We start from the raw sequence: 20,221 nt of genomic DNA, 5'->3' as shown, positions 1-20,221 counted from the left end.
AAAGCTTTTGTTTAATTAGGAACAATATGACTTTACACTTTATAAAAACTTATTGTTCAAAAGCTTTTAGTAAAAGCTTCCAAAACAATAAATTTTATTTAAAGCTCATAATAAAAGGCTTTCGTTAACAGTGTTTTTATAAGCTTTTAATATAAAGATCTTTTATAGAAACGAAAAAAGAAAGTTTTTTTTAATATGAATAATATCAACTTTCTAAACATAAAGCTCCAAAAATAAAATCAAAAACTTGTTAAGTTTTAAGTAAAAATGCCTGAAACGAGAGCTTTTATTAAAAGCTTCTAAAATAGCCTTTAAAAAACAAAATATTTAGCAAAAATTAAAAGAAAGTGTTAAAAGCTTCTGGTACTAAAGCCCTTCCGAAGCAAGTTTCTCGAACAAAAGTTTTAAATATCATGAGTTATTGTTAAAAGCTTCTAATAATAACAAAATGTTTAAATGTTTAAAAGTACAATTATTTATCAATTATTTAAACACCTCTAAATGCAATTAAAAGCTCTTGTAAAGCTGTTGTAAATATATAAAACTTTGAAAATAAATTTATTCAAAAAGCTTTTATTAAAACTTAACATACAAAAAGCTTTTATTAAACTTCTCTAAATGAAATTAAAAGCTGATGTAAAGCCATCCAAAAAAAAAAAAAAATTTTATTAAATTTATATAAAAGCTTTTAAATGATAAAAATATCAGTTTTAAAACTAACAAATATAAAATTTGTTTTCTTAAATATAAAAAAATCTTAAACAAATACTAAACTTCCTTTACTTGTTTTAAAATTTTTACACAATTTTATTTAAATTCGTTTTAAATTTTTTACAAAATTTATTTAAATCTAAACTTTATAACCCCTCTTACTGGTACACTTAAGCTTTTGCAAATATAAAATACCTTGTTACTTTTCTTTAATTTTAGATTAATTTCATACTTTTGTTTTAAACAATCTTTTGTGTTAAGTATGTTGTTCAGAGTCTGGCCTTCGCCTAAAATTATGTTGCTGTTCTTTTATTTTACTTTCCTTCCAATTCTTGTTTTCCCCATAAAACTTAACAAAACAAAAGCTTAACGTGAAACTTTAGCTTAAGTTCTTGATAAAACACAAAACACACAATGTTAAGTGCACTTTACTCTTTTTTATATTGTTATTTACTGTATATAAATAAAAATATAAATACATATGCATTATATATACATTGTTTATATGCACCTACTACACTCACCTTTATGAACATTATATACTTGAGAATAAACAATGAAAATAAAGAATTAAATTCTAAAATTGCAAGTGTGTGACTGTGAAAAATATTAAGTGTGAGTGTTTGCCACTTCTTATAATTGTAACATTTATTATAATGAAAAGTTGAAAAATGTTATAATTGTACATTTTTTTTTTTTGTTTCTTAAGGAAGAGAAAAATTAATTTCGAAATTATTTTGTTTAAGAAGCCGTAAAAGAAGAAGAGAAACATACAGGGTTTCAAGCTGTTGATGATAGAGAAAACAAATAAAACATACTTGAGGTATTGTTGGTTGGTTAGAACAAGCTTTTTGTACATATATACATAAATATAAGTTTATAATGAGTAGTACTTAGAAAGCTTGATGAATAATGTGAAAAAGAAAATTAATTTGTCAAGGGTAGAGGTAGTAGTTGGTAAAAGAAATTATTGAATCTTTAAGAACATTTATAAATTGAACGTTTAAGAACATGTTTATCTAAATAGTTAGAAATTGGAATAAACAATAGAAAGCTTTTAACATTTGTATCGAAGTTTTTAAATGATACAAGCTTAGGATGATATTTTAAATATTTTGTATTTCAAGCTTTTAATTGACATATTCTATAGCATTTTATTCAAATATTTTACTTATGCCAGGTATTTTTTAAAAGCTTTTATAAAAAACTTTTCTTACTAAAAACTTTTGTTACTAAAAGCTTGTATTACTAAAAGATTTAATTGAATGTTTACAATAATCAAATTATGTTTTAAAAGCTTTTAATACTAAAAGTCTTTATCAAGAGTTTATTATAGTAAAAGCTTTCCTTCAATACTTCTAATACTAAAATCTTTTATTAAAAAAGCTTCTGTTATAAAAGCTTTTATCAATAGTTTGTTTTATCAAATTGTTTAATTAAAAAACAATTTGTTAGTATATAAGCTTTTTTTAATAGCTTAAGCTTTTCCTAAAAACTTATATAGCAAAAGCTTTTATTAATATGGTTGTCCTTTAACTGTTAGTAGCCTCATACTAGAAGTCTTGTTGTAAAGTTACTATATCAGCTTTTATTGAAAGCTTTCACCTTTTATAAGAATTAAAAGTTTTTATTTATAAATTTTATACTAAAAGCTCTTATTAAATGCATGTAGTAAAAGCTTTCATTAATATAGTTCTTTTTCTAACTTTTAAATACTTCTAATAATAAAAGTTATTAAAGGCTTTTAATATTAACAGATATTTATTAAAAGCTTTTATGAAAATATTTTAATGATAAAATTCAATAATAACAAAAAAGCTTTAATAATTAAAATTGTTTATAAAAAGCTTTTATTATTAAAATCATTTTTAGAAAAGTTATTAGCTTAACCATAGCATTTCTTAAAAGCTTATAATTATGTGAGCTTTTATTAAAAATAACTTTTGATGCTAAAGGCTTTTGTTAATATATTTTGTTTAAATAGATTCTATTAAAATTTACTGTTAGAATTTATTAAAAGCAACTATTAAACGCTTGTAATAAGAGCTTTATTTAATTTAGTTCTTCCTCTAACTTTTATTAGCTTTTAACACTGAAAGTTATAAAAAGCTTTTATTTAAATGTTTTATTTTACAAACCGATATTTATAAAAAACTTTTTTTTCTAAAAGCTTTCATTACTAAACTATTTTTGTAGAAAAGATTTTATTATTTAAAGCTTGTTATCAAAAAGCTTCTTTAAAAGCTTCCAAGGTATAAGCTTCTATTTAAAGGTTTTATTCAAAAAAACATTAATTATAAAAGTCGTTATTAATAAAAAGGATTTTATAAAAAGCTTATTATTAATTTTTTTATAAAAAGCTTTTTTAATAACACCGTCCTAAAACTTTTATTAATGAAAATAATTTTATCAAAAGGTTTTTTTATGAAACTTGTAACAGTTAGATTCTAAAACAATTCATCTAAAAAGAAAATGTTTATAAAAATAATTTAAGAACAAAAGCTTTTGTTAAAAGCTTTACATAGACATTTTATGAATATATTTAAAATTTTTTTAAATTTCTTTAGACATAAAAACAACTTCAAATTTTAACTAAATTTTAGTTTTATTTAAGCTTATTTTTAAAGGCTCTGTTATTCTTAAATTTTTCTAATACAATTTAAAAAATACGTTAAAATAACCTTGTTTTTCATTTAAAAAAAATATATATTTTAAAGATTTAAAGCTTTTAGTGTCAACATATTTGTTATAAAATTTAATTACAATTTTTCTACTATAATTAATTAAATATTAATTAGTTTGTCATTAATCAAACAAAAAACAATATACGAAAAATAAATTGCAAAAAAAAAAACAAATGTCAAATGCTAAATGACATAATTATCCATTTTTAGTTTGAAATTTTATACCTAACAAAAAAATCTACAACATAAAGATTATAATTATGAAATCATATAAATTCAAGGAAAAAAACTGACCAAAATTATTTTTGGCAAAAAAAAAGTATTATTCATCAAATTCAATTTGAAGCTTTTTTTTGTTGTTGCTGTCAAAAAAAAGAATCTTTATTTTAACATGATTTTTATGAAAGCATAAAAAATAATTCTATAAACAATGTATACGTATGTATATAAGTTATGAGATTTAATGATGTGCTTTCACAAAATTATCATGATAATCAGTTTGAACAAAACTGTATGTCAATTGTATATGTCAATCATACAATAGACAATGTGAGAAATAATGACACATGTAGAAAACATACACAAAGCAGAACAGAACCGAAAGCAGCACAGGGACGTGCTTTGAAAAAGGTGATTTTGGAAAAGCTTTAAAAAGTTTTAAATAGAAAGCTTTAATTGAAATAACTGTGTCCAGTTGTAAAGCTATATAATTATGATAAATAAAAGCTAAAGTAAACAGGAAGCTTTTAAGTTAAATAAATTATATTTAAAGCTTTTTTAACTGAAAAAGTTAGAGCTTTGAGTGTATATGTTATTGTTTTAAGAAATTTACTTAAAATGTTTAAAAAGCTTTAAAAGTATCTAACCTTATAAAGCGAAAGCTTTTATTTTTTCGAGCTTTTTACGGGTTCTACTTCTAAAATAAAGCTTTTATAAAATTTTATAACTTCAACTATTACAAATTAAATTAAAGCTTTGCTTTTGAACTTTTATTCTAATCACTAATAGTATTGTTTAACTCTCTTCTGCTCCTTTTTAGCGCGCGCTCTTTACTGTTTATATTCATTTAAACTTCAAACAAATGTCAATGTTTGCATTATATACAAAATTGTTGAAAAAAAAATACATTGAAATTGTATTCTTGTATCTATGAAAATTCAATGACATTCTATATATATAATGAATTGTATGCAGGCAAGCATTAGAAGGGAACCAATTTGGAAACTCCTAGTAATTAAGCTTTTTTAACCTTTCAAGCTGCTCACATTAAAAATATATCACTGACTATAGCTTCTAACATTGAAAAGTTAGAAGCTAAGAATATTCTTCCTCACTTTTTTCTCTTTCACTCTACTAAACTGGCACCAGTCTAATGTAGTATGTTGTCTATATCTGGTATGAATTCGTGACATAATAAAACGGTCATATTTCATGAATGTATATTTTTTGTTTGAATTTTCTATATAAAAATGATATAACACCAACAGGTTTTTGTTCTTTATTTTTTTTCCACCTTTCAACTCTCAGGGTTATTTTTGTGACAAAATGGAAGAAAAATAAATTTTAGTGAAAATAAAATACACTGAAAGAAGGATAAAGAAATGATTTTATATTTAATGAAAATATCTAGATAAATTTTAGAATTTTTTGGAAATTTTTGTTAAGTAAAACATTATATTTTGAGTGAAAATTTTAATTTTTAGTGAAAATTTTAATTTTTAGTGAAAATATTGATTTTTGTGAATATTTGAATTTTTTATGAAAATTTGATTTTTTAGTGAAAATTTTGATTTTTAGTGAAAAATTGAATTTTTTAGTGAAAAACTGAATTTTTAGTGAAAATTTGAATTTTTTCTGAAAATTGGAATTTTTTTCTGAAAATTTGAATTTTTAATGGAAATTCTGATTTTTAGTGAACATTTTGATTTTAAGTGAAAATTTAAATTTTTTAGTGAAAATTTTAATTTTTAGTAAAAATTTTAATTTTAAGAGAAAATTTGTATTTTTAGAGGGAAATTGAATTTTTAGTGATAATTTAAATTTTTGTGAAAATTTGAATTTTTGTAAAAATTTGAATTTTTGTAAAAATTTGAATTTTTGTAAAAATTTGAATTTTTGTAAAAATTTAAATTTTTGTGAAAATTTGAATTTTTGTAAAAATTTGAATTTTTGTAAAAATTTGAATTTTTGTAAAAATTTGAATTTTTGTAAAAATTTGAATTTTTAGTGAAAATTTGAATTTTTAGTGAAAATTTGAATTTTTGTGAAAATTTTAATTTTTGTGACAATTTGAATTTTTGTAAAAATTTGAATTTTTGTAAAAATTTGAATTTTTGTAAAAATTTGAATTTTTGTAAAAATTTGAATTTTTGTAAAAATTTGAATATTTGTGACAATTTGAATTTTTGTGAAAATTTGAATTTTTAGTGAAAATTTTGAAGTTTAATGAAAATTTAAATTTTAATAAAACTTGGATGTTGCGTGAAATTTAGATTTTTAGTTAAACTTACGATTTTAATTGAAATTTGAAATTTTAGTCAAAAATTGGGTTTTTAGTGAAAATTTACATTTACATATATTAAAAAAATTTGGATTATTGGAAAATATTTTAATTGAAAAAAAAATGGTGAAAGTTTTAGTGAAATTCCATATTTTAATTGATTTTTAATAAAAAAATTATATTTCTAGTGAAATATTTTGGATTTTAATGAAAATTTTTATATAAAAAAAGCGATTAAGTTCGCTTCTTGAAAGGTCAAACAGTGTCGACTCCTTTCGATGTCAACTTCGAACCAAAATTTAACGGTGTCGACTTTTAGGAATATCTTATAGTTTTCAAAGGTTTTTGTCCAAACTATTTGTGTAGACTATGTAATAGATCTGTGACTTCTAACAAAAGATTCAACTTAACCTTTCAAAAATCAATTGTTCAAGGAGATAAAACGGTGTCAACTTCCTATCTTATAGTTTTTAAAGGTTTTTGTCTAAGCTTTGTCTTGGATATGTAATATATCTGAGAGTTCTTGCAAAAGATTTAATTCATGCTGTAAGCAGACAAGAAATGAACAAAATTCATTCCAAAAAGATCTTGTAGTTTTATTATCCATTTGATCAATGACAAAAAACGATATGTTACAACTAATGGTTTCAAAGTTTGTTCGCGATTGCCTTCTAGGGAACTTTTCTTATTTAAAAGATTTTTGTCTAGACTAGACTGTTAGTTATGCTATGATCCCATTTCTCTTAGTGTAATGTTAACATTTCCATTTGACAGAATAGTTCTTTTTTCCACCAGCACTGAACTTTTTTTATTATAATTTACTCTTGTTTTATAAACATATACATACACACCTATCTTTCACCTGTTCGTTAGGTTTTGCGTGTGTGTGTGTGTGAGAGAGAGACTTTCTGCTCATTAATTCTTTTTTTCTTTTCTGTTGCAAAAAATTATATAAAAAGCTATAGAAAAATGTTAAAATTTATTACAGAAGACAAGTTATAGAGAAACTTTTTTCACAACTTATATGTAATGTAAGATGTAATTGTATAAGTCAGGACTATTCATTACTGTCTTACATACATTAAGTCAGACAGAATATGTATTTTATTATAGCAAAACAAAAAGAAATAATTAAATATGTATAAAGTTGATTATTTTTTGTTGTTAATTATATACGTATACGTATGTATGTATATAGGTGCAAAGATGTGTGCGTGTGTATGTGTTAAAATATAATTAAGATGTATATGTTAAGTTAATGTCAAAAAGATGATGAGTAAATAAATGTTGAGAAAAAATAAAGAGTACTAAGGATAAGGCTTTTTGGGCATTATTATATGCATAATTAAAAATTCTTTTATTGAAATTGTTTTATCATTGTTTCATTATTATTATTTATTTGCAAATGAAAGAAGGTTATGTTTTTGTTTGTAAATTAATTACAAAAATATAAAGTTTAAATGAGGGTGAGAGAGTTTATTCAATGAAAATAAAGGCAGGAAATAAAAATTTTTATATAAAAAAAGAGTGAGAATAATATATTTAAAAGAAAATTTTATTAAAATTGCATTTTAAAGGCAAAATCTTTAAAATGTTGCCTACTTTAAGGTTGCTTTTTAAAGTTTTCCTCGGAAAGTTTTTATATTGTGGTTTAATTTAGTTTAAGCATTACGTAGTAAAACTTAAGCTTTAAGTAGTTAACTAAATTTATAAAAGACCAGTTTAACTTCAGTTTAAGTTCAACTAATGCAAGTTAAGTTAAAAGTTATAGCATATTTTAGTTTTTAAGTAATTTTATAAAAACTATTGCCTACTTTTAGTGTTAAAATATGTTTAAGAATACAAAGTTTATGAAAACCTAAGTTAAACTTAGGTTTTTCTTTTAACCCATAAACATGTTAAGTCTTTAACAAAACTTTGTATAAAAATTTTATTTTATCAACAATTTAACAGTTTATAAAACCCTGTTTAACTTGAGTTTAATTAAACCAAGTTTAAATTATGTTAATATAAACAGAATTTCATATTTGAGTTTGTTAGTAACCGATCTCAAGGCTTGATCAAACAACCAAACAGTTTATGAAACTCTGTTTAACTTAACATCAATTAAACTAAGTTTAAATTAAGTTTAGCTAAATATTATTTATTATATTGGCTTATAAGTAATATACCATCAGCTGTTATAAACTAAGTTTATAAAAAACAGTTTAACTTAAGATTAACTAAACCACTAAAAACTATTGCCTACTTTTAGACTTAAGTTATTTATTTCAAGTTAAAGTTTTACACCAAAAATATGATGCGACATTTAATATAAGATCTATATACCTAGTTTAACTAAGTTTAAACTAAGTTTATCTAAACATAATTTTATATTTAAGTTTATAAACATTATTATCAAAACTATTGACTACTTTTAGTCTTAAACTAAATTTAAAACATCTCAAGTTTATGAAAAACCTAAGTTAAACTAAGTTTATTTTTTATTTCCCATAAGGTCTCACACTTTAAGACTCTAACTTATACTTTTATACAAAAAAAAATTGATTCTTCATTTAACATTTTTCTTAACATTTGATTATGAAACCTAATTGTTTATAAAACGCGTTTAACATCAGATCAACTAAACCAAGTTTTAACTAAGTTTATTTTAACATAATTTTATATTTAAGTTTTTAAGCATTCCTATCCAAAACTATTGACTACTTTTACTCTTAAACTCTATTTAAAACATTTCAAGTTTATGTAAGCCTAAGTTAAACTAAGTTTATTTTTTATTAACCCCCTTAAACACTCTCTAATATAATTTCCCACAAAAATTTGGTGCTTCATTTAACATTTGATCAATAAACCAAAACAGTTGCCAATTTAATTTAAATTTTTTAGTCTTAAAATCCCAATTTTGTTTAAAACACCTCTCCCCCTTTTTACAAAACCAGCGAGTGTGCCAACTTTTTCTTTATAATTTTTTTTTTGTTTTTCTTAAAAAGTAGTTTTTCTTTTCCTAAACATATAAACAATATTTATAAAAAAAATTTAATCTCTAAATATTTGTTCTTTTTTATATCTTTTTTGGTCACACTCGCACTATTTTAACAAATAAAAAATTTACGAAAAATTGCACACGTTTTTTTGAATTTTGTGTGTGTGTATGTTTTTTTTTTTTAAATGTACTTGTAACTGGATGTTTTTTTAACAAATGAACTATTTTTTTAACTAAAACTATAAAATAAACACCAAATTATATACATTTTTGAACGCAATCCCTAAACTTCCCCCCAAAATAAAAAAAAAAACAATATATAAAAACATGGATGAATAATGGTTTTTGAAACAAAAAATTTTACATAATTTTTTGCAAATATAAACAATTTTTTAAACAAAAAATATAATATAAATGTAGTGAAAAACAGTGAGTATTTTTTTGTTAAAGGAATATAATGAAATTAGTTGTGTTTTTTGAAAAAAATAAAAATATTTTTAATAAATAGCATGATTTTTTTAGTTGTTTTTTTTATGATTTTAGAAACTTCGTTACACAAAGTAATTGAAATTTATGTGTAAATTAAAAAAAAAAATCGGCAAAATTTTTAAACATACCACTTTATTAATTACCAAAGACCAAAAAAGTATCTATAGATCAAAATCATTTCTACTATTAGCATTTTTTAGTAGATCTACCAATAATCTAAAATGTTCTCTTTTAAAGAGGCAATCAATAGTCAATATTTCCCTCTCTAAAAAGATGATCCTCAAGATCTTTATTGTGTAACAAAAGATCCGCGATCGGTCTCAGATTTAACATTCCAGCAGATGCACTATTCGTTTTCAGTTGCCTTCCCTAAACTATACATGATCGATCTCTAGTTTGGTATAATATTATCTTTTTTGAAATAATATACGATCGGTTTAATGTTTTCTTTAACAAGAGATCTATGAAACAACTCTTACAAAAAAAATTTAAAGATTTTTGATTACTTTCATCACTATAACCACATAATCTATCATTTGTATTAAGTTTCCTTTATGCTAAAGATGTACGATCGTGTATATGTGTATTTTTCCAAATATCTACAATCTATCTGAAGTTTTCTTTAAATTATATTTGATGATTTCCAAGTTTTCTTATTATTGCAAAATTTCTTCATCAAATGATCCACAATTCGTTTCAAGTTTTCTCTTCCAAAATATGTGCGATTGGTCTTAAGTTTTTTTGATCATTTTGTTCAAAATAATATTTTCTAAAATACTACTGATGGATCTATAGGTTTCTTCTCGTTCACGCAAGTTTTCATGAGTCCTTCTTTCCGCCTATTCCCCTAAAGATCTATAATAGACCTTAAGTTTTCTTCATCAAAAGATATTGTAAGTGCTCTCTCTAAAAAATGATCCACGAGATCTTTGTTGTGTAACAAAAAAATCCGCGATCGGTCTCATATTAAACACTCCTACAGATGTACTGTTCGTTTCCAGTTTCCTTTCCTAAACTACACACGATCAATCTGAAGTTTGGTTAGTTCTAAATATTCTTCTTAAACATTTACAATAGTTTTTTTAAGTTTTCTTTTCCAAGTGATCTATGAACGAGCTAAAGTTTTCTTCTCTACGATCATTCTGATTGAAAACTTGAGATCTTTAACAAGTGATCTAGGCAAGAGCTAAAGTTTTCCTCGTCCAAAAGAACAACGATTCCTTTAAAATAGTTTTCTTTAACATCTAGAATAGGTTACGTAATCTACGATCTGGCTAGAATTTTCTCTTTTCAGAAGATCTACGATCGGTCTGCAGTTTTCTTTAGCAAAAGTTCTATTTTCGGTTTAAAATTCTCCAAATATCTTAAACATTCTTTAATTGGCTTATCCGTACGATCCATCCTCATATTTTCTTCATTAGAATATCTAATATTGCTTTAAGTTTAAAAATATTTACGGTAGATCTCAAGTTCCTTTGTCTAAAAGTTCAATGATCACTTTCAGGTCTAATTTAACAAAAGATCAAAAGGGTGGCAAATTATTCAAAAGATTTACGATTAGGATAAAGTTTTCTTCTCAACTAGATCTGTGATCGTTCTCAATTGTTCTTCTCCATTAGATCTGCGATCATTCTCAATTGATCTTCAATAGATATGCTATCGCATTCAAGGTCTTGTTTTTTTAAGGATCTACAATTGGCTTCAAATTTCTTTATCCAAAAAGATATTCAATCATTTTCCGACCTCTTTCATTAAAAGATCTTCAATCAGTTTTAAGCTTACTGCTGTGATCGCTTTAAAGTTTCGTTCTCCAGATGATCTACCAAACTTCACACATGGTTGCAAATTATTCAAAAGATTAAAGTTTTCTGCTTCTGCGATCGTTCTCAATTGTTCTTCTCTACTAGATTTGCTATCGTTGTCAATTGATCTTCAATAGATCTGCTATCACATTCAAGGTCTTGTTTTTTTAAGGATCTACAATCGGCTTCAAATTTCTTTATCCAAAAAGATATTCAATCATTCTCCGACTTCATTCATTAAAAGATCTTTAATCAGTTTTAAGTTTACTGCTTCAAAAGTTTTTCGGTCGCTTTTAAGTTTTCTTCTCCAAATGATCTACAATGTGTTAAAAGTGCTTGAAGCAATTTACTTCTCTAGATGATCTACCAACGATCTTAAGTTCTCTTTACTAAAAGATCAAACATTCTATAAAAGCTTTCATCTCTATACACTTTACTATAAGATCAAGTTTACTTCGCTTTTAAGTTTTATTCTCCTAATGATCTACGATGTGTCAAAAGTGCTTGAAGCCTTGAAGCAATTTACTTCTCTGGATGATCTACCAATGATCCTTAGTTCTCTTTACTAAAGGATTAAACATTCTGTAAAAGCTTTCATCTTTATACACTTTACTAAAAGATCAAGTTTACTTCTTTTTCAAAGGCTTCAAAGGCAATAGATCTGAGATTCGATCATCCTTATGAAAAAATTTTGCTGATTTTTAAATTTAAAATATGATTTTTAGTTCTTCTCTTTTATTTTATCCTAGAATAACTTATTTATATATATTTTGCATAAATATTTGTCTTATTTTTTTATAAACAAATATCTATATTATAACAATGATATTTAAAACTAAGTTATATTTTAATTTTTTTTAGATAATTCCTTATATATAGATAAGAATTATTAACTAAACATTTTAAAAAAATTTTTCTCTTTTTTCCATTCTATTAAAAAAAAAAACACTAAAAAAATCCAAGAAAAATCATAACTTTGGATCAAGATTTTTTGAAATTTTTCTTTGACAAACAAATGATTTTTGCATAAAAAAATACAATAATTTTTTAAACTGTTATTTGAATGCTTTTTTTAATAGACCTTAAACAAACCCAATATTTTTGAATTTTTGTCTCACCCCCACCAAAAAAAACTTAAAGTTTGTTTTATTTAAAACTTTTTTCCCAAAAATTTTTTGTTTATAAAAATTTGCATCAAATCTTATTTTTGTGTGATGTGATAATGTTTTATTTTGTAATTAAGTTTTATAATTAGATTTTATAAGTTATTTAAAATCCTATATACATAGTAAATCATAAAATTATTATTAAGTATTTATGTATTTAGTATCCCTTTGCCTTAGCTTATTAAGGATTAAGGATTTATTTTTATAAAATTTAGGTATTTTTAAATTAGGTATTTTATGAACTTAAGGCTTTTTTATATATAATCGTCTTTTCGTTTAGTTATTGTTTAGAAATCTAATAGTTTTTATTTCCCACTTTCATCGTTTAGTGCCTGGAGATCCTCAAGAAGTTAAGGCTACTCCATTAAATTCGACTTCAATTCATGTTACCTGGAAACCCCCGCTAGAGAAAGATCGTAATGGTATCATACGTGGATATCACATACATGTGCAGGAAGTTAGAGATGAGGTGAGATCAAATTCCTTTTCCATATATCTTGATTCACATCTGAAGTCGATTATAATTCTTATATAAACCATATACAACCTATCTATAGTCTAGGCAATTGACCAGTCTTGCCTATAGATCAATCAATGTCTTGCCATAGTCTTGTTAATAGTCTGAGCTATCGATCATTCTACCGTTAGGACTATCGATCAGTATATTGTTTGGACTATCGACCAATCTGAATTATCGACTAGTCTACAGAAAGCACTGGACTATCGATCAGTCTATAGTCTGTAAATAGTCTAAAGTCACTATCGACCAGTCTGTAGTATGGACTATCGACTAGTCTACAGTTTGGACTATCGACTAGTTTATAGTCTGGACTATCGACTAGTGTATAGTCAGGACTATCGATCAGTCTAAAGTCTGGAGTATAGTATAGACTATCATCCAGTCCATAGTGACATTTGGTCTATAGTCGGAACTAGACTATACTATCAACCAGACTATAGTATAGACTATCGTCTAACCTCTAATATAGTCCAGACTATACAGCAGTTAATAGTGCATATTATAGACTAGCCGATAGTCTGGCCTATGAACTAGTCTATAGTCCGGACTAACGACTAGTATATAGTCTATACTCTCGTATAGGTTGGACTATTGATTCATCGAAAGTCTGGCTTGTCGACAAGTCTATTGTCTGGACTATTGGCTAGCCTATATTCACGCCAATCTAAATTCTGAACTATCATCTTATATATAGTCTTGGCATTCGACAATCAATCATTTAACACTCTCTCTCTTTCACGTCTCTTTGTTTCCAGGGTAAGGGTTTTTTAAATGAACCTCTCAAATACGATGTAGTAGATGCTCTCGAATATAACGTTTCCGGTCTACAACCCGACACAAAATACTCCATACAAGTTGCCGCTCTTACACGCAAAGGTGATGGTGATCGTAGTCCTGCTGTTATAGTAAAAACTCCAGGAGGTGTACCCGTTAGACCGACAGTCAGTTTGAAAATAATGGAACGTGATCCTACGGTATCAATTGAATTAGAATGGGAAAGACCGGCACAAACGTATGGAGAACTAAGAGGTTATCGCCTAAGATGGGGTATTAAAGATCAGCCGCTTAAGGAAATGTTAATGGGTCCACACGAAACGAAAAAACCCTTTAAGGATCTCGAACGTGGTGTGGAATATGAATTCAGAGTTGCGGGTAGTAATCACATAGGTATCGGTCAGGAAACAGTGAAAAATTTCCAAACACCCGAAGGTGTACCCGGCGGACCACCATCCAATATCACCGTACGCTTCCAGACACCCGATGTAGTGTGTGTTACGTGGGAGCCACCGATACGGGAACATCGTAATGGTATTATAACACGCTATGATGTACAATTCCATAAGAAAATCGATCATGGTTTGGGTTCGGAACGCAATATGACATTACGTAAGGCTGTGTTTACTAATCTGGAAGAGAACACTGAATACATATTCCGCGTACGTGCTTATACTAAACAAGGAGCTGGACCTTTTAGTGAAAAGATTTTGGTTGAAACCGAAAGAGATATGGGTCGCGCTCCTATGTCAGTACAAGCCGTAGCTACATCCGAGCAGACGGCGGAAATTTGGTGGGAACCAGTGCCTTCAAGGGGTAAATTATTGGGTTATAAGATTTTCTATACCATGACCGCAGTAGAGGATTTAGATGAATGGCAAACAAAGACTGTTGGCTTAACAGAGTCGGCCGATTTGGTGAATTTAGAAAAGTTTGCCCAATATGCCGTGGCTATAGCAGCTAGATTTAAAAACGGTTTGGGTCGCTTAAGTGAGAAAGTAACAGTGAAAATCAAACCCGAAGATGTTCCCTTAAATCTAAGAGCCCACGATGTTACAACACATTCCATGACTTTATCCTGGTCTCCCCCCATCAGATTGAATCCCATTAACTATAAAATTTCCTACGATGCCATGAAGGTGTTTGTTGACTCTCAAGGTTTCTCACAAACACAAATTGTACAAAGACGAGAAATTATTCTGAAGGCCTATGTTAAGACACACACCATCAATGAATTGAGTCCCTTTACCACCTACAATGTCAATGTAAGTGCTTTGCCGTCGGATTATTCCTATAGACCACCCACTAAAATAACAGTTACAACACAAATGGCAGCTCCACAACCTATGGTTAAGCCAGATTTCTATGGTGTTGTAAATGGTGAAGAGATTTTAGTTATTTTACCACAAGCTTCGGAAGAATATGGTCCTATATCACATTATTACTTAGTGGTAGTACCAGAAGACAAATCCAATTTACACAAGAATCCTGATCAATTCTTAACGGAGGATCTTTTGCCAGGACGCAATAAACCTGAACGACCTAATGCTCCTTATATAGCCGCCAAATTTCCTCAAAGATCTATACCTTTCACCTTCCATTTGGGCTCTGGCGATGATTACCATAATTTCACCAATCGCAAATTGGAACGTGACAAGCGTTATCGTATTTTTGTTAGAGCTGTTGTCGATACTCCTCAGAAGCATTTGTATACGTCATCTCCCTTCTCGGAATTTTTATCATTGGACATGCGTGAAGCTCCACCCGGCGAACGACCTCACAGACCCGATCCTAACTGGCCTTCAGAACCTGAAGTTTCGGTTAACCGCAATAAAGATGAACCCGGCATGTTATGGGTGGTCTTACCGGCTTTGGCAGCTTTAATACTTGTTACCACTTTTATTATCATCTACATAATCAAGCGTAAGAGACAACCTTGCAAGACCCCAGATCAGGCGGCTGTTACTCGACCTTTAATGGCGGCCGATTTGGGTGCTGGACCCACACCTAGCGATCCGGTAGATATGAGACGTTTGAACTTCCAAACCCCCGGCATGATTTCCCACCCACCTATACCCATCTCGGAGTTTTCAAATCATGTAGAACGCCTCAAAGCGAATGACAATCAGAAATTCTCTCAGGAATACGAAAGCATTGAACCCGGACAACAATTCACCTGGGATAATTCCAATTATGAATATAACAAACCCAAGAATCGTTATGCCAATGTAACTGCCTATGATCATTCACGTGTTATACTGCCGCTCATGGATGGGGTAGTGGGTTCGGATTATATTAATGCCAATTACTGTGATGGCTATCGTAAGCATAATGCTTATGTAGCTACTCAGGGACCCTTACAGGAAACTATAGCCGATTTCTGGAGAATGTGCTGGGAACTGAAGACTACTACTATTGTAATGATGACACGCTTAGAGGAGAGAACACGCATTAAATGCGATCAATATTGGCCTACTCGTGGCACCGAAACTTATGGACAAATGTTTGTGACCATTACGGAAACCCAGGAACTGTCTACATATAGTATACGAACCTTCCAAGTCGTTAGACAAGGCTTTAATGAACGACGTGAAATTAAACAATTGCAATTTACTGCCTGGCCCGATCATGGTGTACCCGATCATCCAGCTCCTTTCTTACAGTTCTTGCGCAGATGTAGAGCTCTTACTCCACCCGATTCTGGTCCCGTAGTGGTACACTGCTCGGCTGGTGTGGGACGTACCGGTTGTTATATTGTTATTGATTCGATGCTGGAACGAATGAAACATGAAAAGATTGTTGACATTTATGGTCATGTCACTTGTCTACGTGCTCAACGCAACTATATGGTCCAGACCGAAGATCAATATATCTTCATACACGATGCTATATTGGAAGCTATTATCTGCGGTCATACTGAGGTACCAGCACGCAATCTTCATACCCATTTGCAGAAGCTATTGACCACTGAACCCGGAGAAAATATCACCGGCATGGAGATAGAATTTAAGAAATTATCCAATGTTAAGGTTGACTCTTCCAAATTCGTAACGGCTAATTTACCCTGCAACAAGCATAAAAATCGTTTGGTCCATATTTTACCTTATGAATCGACTCGTGTCTATTTGACTCCCATACACGGCATCGAAGGCAGTGATTATATTAATGCCAGTTTTATTGAGGGTTATCGTTATCGTTCGGCCTATATAGCAGCTCAAGGTCCTTTGCAAGATACCGCTGAAGATTTCTGGCGCATGTTATGGGAACACAACTCAACGATTGTGGTGATGTTGACAAAGCTCAAGGAAATGGGCAGGGTAAGTAAAAGATTTAAATTTTAAAGTGTTTTATTAATTCAATATTTTATACTTATTGTGTGTGTTTTTTTTTCGTATTATTTAGGAAAAATGCTATCAATATTGGCCCCATGAACGTTCTGTACGTTATCAATATTATGTTGTTGATCCAATTGCTGAATACAATATGCCACAATATAAATTACGTGAATTTAAGGTAAGTTAACCAACCAAGCACAATATCCACTATAAGCATACATATGCTCTTAGTAGTAGGGTTGTGTTTTTATTAATGAAAAGTTTGAAATTTCGGAAATATCTTGTCGAAACTATAGACTATTAACAAGTCTTTACTCTGATCTAGTCTATAGTCTACACTATAGTCTAGTCTATAATCTAATCAGGACTATAGTCTAAGGTCTAAAGTCTGGACTATAGTATAGTTTATATTCTATATAGTCTGGACTATAGTCTAGTCTTTAGTCTGAACTATAATCTTGTCTTTAATCTGGACTATTCTAGTCTATAGTCTCATCTATAATCTAATCTAGACTATAGGCTAGACTATAGTCTAGCCTTGACTATAGTCTATTCTTGACTATAGTCTATAGTCGTGACTAGTATAGTCTAAAGGTCTAGTGTATAGTCTCGACTATAGTCTATAATAGTCTATAGCCTTGACTATAGTTTAGTCTTTAGTCATGTCCACAGTCTAGTCTATAGTCTCGACTATAGTCTAGTCTATAGTTTTGACTGTAGTCTAGTCTATAGTCTCAACTATGGTCTAGTCTATAGTCTCGACTATGGTCTAGTCTATAGTCTCGACTATGGTCTAGTCTATAGTCCCGACTATGGTCTAGTATATATTCTAGACTATGGTCTTGTCTATATTCTAGACTATGGTCTAGTCTATAATCTTGACTATAGTCTAGTCTATAGTCTTGACTTTAGTCTAGTCTATAGTCTTGACTATAGTCTAGTCTATAGTCTTGACTATAGTCTAGTCTATAGTCTTGATTATAGTTTAGTCTTCACTAAAGTCTAGCCTATAGTCTTGACTATATACAATTCTATATTCCAGCTAGTCTATAGTCTTGACTAAAGTCTAGTATATAGTCTTGATTACACTCTAGTCAATAGTCTTGACTATAGTCTATAGTCTTGACTATAGGTTCAGTCTATGGTCTCGACTATGGTCTAGTCTATAGTCTTGATTATAGTCTAGTTTACAGTCTTGATTAATGTGTAGTCTATAGTCTTGACTATACCCTAGCCTTGACTATATTCTAGTCTTGACTATAGTCTAGTCTATAGTCTTCACTATAGTTTAGTCTTCACTAAAGTTTAGTCTGTAGTCTTGACTAAAGTCTAGTCTATGTTCTCGTCTATAGTCTAGTTTATAGTCTTCACTAAAATCTAGTCTATAGTTTAGTCTCCACTAAAATCTAGTCTATAGTCTTGATGACTATAATCTAGTCTATAGTCTCGACTATAGTTTAGTCTGTAGTCTTGACTATAGTCTAGTCTATGGTCTAGTCTATAGTCTTGCCTATAGTCTGGACTATAGTCTAGTGTATATAGTCAAGACTGGACTTAGTCTTAGTCTGTACGGTATCCTACAGCTCCCTAATATTCTTTTGAGGTATAAAGACTAAAGTTTGTTTGCCATTCAAACGCCACAAGCCCACCTTATGTCTGAAGACCCAAATGACTACGACAACCGATAACGAACACAGCAGCAACAACAGCAATAACAACAACAACAGTGACAAGGACAATATAATAAATAATATTAATTGTATATGTTAAACAAATTATTTTATATTCTTTGTTTATTTTTATCCATTTAGGTAACCGATGCACGTGATGGCTCTTCACGTACTGTACGACAATTTCAATTTATCGATTGGCCCGAACAGGGTGTACCCAAATCGGGTGAAGGCTTCATTGATTTCATTGGTCAAGTGCATAAAACAAAAGAACAATTTGGTCAAGATGGTCCCATTACGGTGCACTGTAGTGCTGGTGTAGGTCGTACGGGTGTATTCATAACACTGAGTATTGTTTTGGAACGCATGCAATATGAGGGTGTTTTGGATGTATTCCAAACAGTAAGAATTTTACGTGCTCAACGGCCAGCTATGGTGCAAACAGAGGTAATTATTATTATTTTGGGTCATTGAAAACTTTTTTTATTAAAATGTGTCTTTTTGTTGTTTTATATCATTTTAGGATCAATATCATTTTTGTTATCGTGCTGCTTTGGAATATTTGGGTTCATTTGATAATTATACCAATTAGTTTAATTTTATAACAACTGTATAACAGTTTGTTCATTAAATGATACATGATTTATAATAAAAAAAGGAAGGAAAGGCAGTAATATATTAATTATAGTTTAACAAAGTTGTTTAAAAAAAAGAGAAAACGCATAAAAATTTGCATATTTTCATATTAACAAAGAATATAACAGTTATTTAGAGAGTAGTATAACAGTTATAAAGGTGTTATAAATAAATAAGAGATGTTTAAGTTACAAAATGTAAAGCAGTTAAAAAAGCTGTTCAAATAAAATATATTTATTTGTAATATTGTTTGTATAACAGTTATGAAATTATGTTATATTGTAAAAGACGTTTTCAGTAATATATAACAGTTAGAAAAACTTTATATAATAGCGAATCTTCTTCTATATTTGATTTAAAATTTTTAAATATTTTTTTTTCATAGAAAAGCTATTCTTCGCTGTTATAACAGTTTTGTTAACTGTTATAATTAGTTAAAAATCTTTCTAGATTTGCATGTTTGTACAGTTTTTAAGAAAGTTTTAAAAAAATTGTAATATTAAACGATTTTAAATAATATTAAAGTTGTATAACAGTTAGGAAATTAACAAATACCAAATCTTTATAATTTAAGACTTTTATAAAGAAAAATTCTTAATTAAACAAAAAATTATGAATTGAAAGTGTTCGTTATGTTTGACTCAGGTGTATAACAGTTAAGTAAACTGTTATAATTTTTCAAAAATTTCCTTTAAATACTTTCTAAAACTAAGAAATTGAAAAGTTACACTTTCAATATATGTTTTACTTGTATAACAGTTTTTTAAACTGTTATAATTAACGGAAATGATCAGTGGAGCTTAATGCTTTTAAAAATCTAGATTGTGTTTCTAAATTCGAACGATTTTAAGCAATAATTAAGAAGTATAACAGTTAAAAAGTAATATATAAATACAATATCAAAACTTTGACATACAAAGATGTTATAAATATTGAATATTAATCATTTTA

General features: G+C 28.1%; 1 protein-coding gene across 1 annotated transcript in view; it reads left to right on the top strand.

The window, feature by feature from the left end:
- Positions 1-20,215, top strand: part of LOC111686786 (tyrosine-protein phosphatase Lar) — a 24,467-nt gene extending 4,252 nt beyond the window's left edge. Inside the window, exons 2-6 of the mRNA XM_046956172.1 lie at positions 12,665-12,804; positions 13,611-16,946; positions 17,032-17,142; positions 18,776-19,081; positions 19,158-20,215. Of these exons, the coding sequence (XP_046812128.1) occupies positions 12,665-12,804; positions 13,611-16,946; positions 17,032-17,142; positions 18,776-19,081; positions 19,158-19,226 (3,962 nt within the window). The 3' untranslated portion in view covers positions 19,227-20,215. The remainder of the gene's footprint in view (positions 1-12,664; positions 12,805-13,610; positions 16,947-17,031; positions 17,143-18,775; positions 19,082-19,157) is intronic.
- The last annotated feature ends 6 nt before the right edge of the window (positions 20,216-20,221 follow it).

The sequence above is a fragment of the Lucilia cuprina genome, chromosome 2 (genome assembly GCF_022045245.1).
Source record: "Lucilia cuprina isolate Lc7/37 chromosome 2, ASM2204524v1, whole genome shotgun sequence".
Lineage (NCBI taxonomy): Eukaryota > Metazoa > Arthropoda > Insecta > Diptera > Calliphoridae > Lucilia > Lucilia cuprina.
This window is presented reverse-complemented; position numbering and strand designations above follow the sequence as displayed.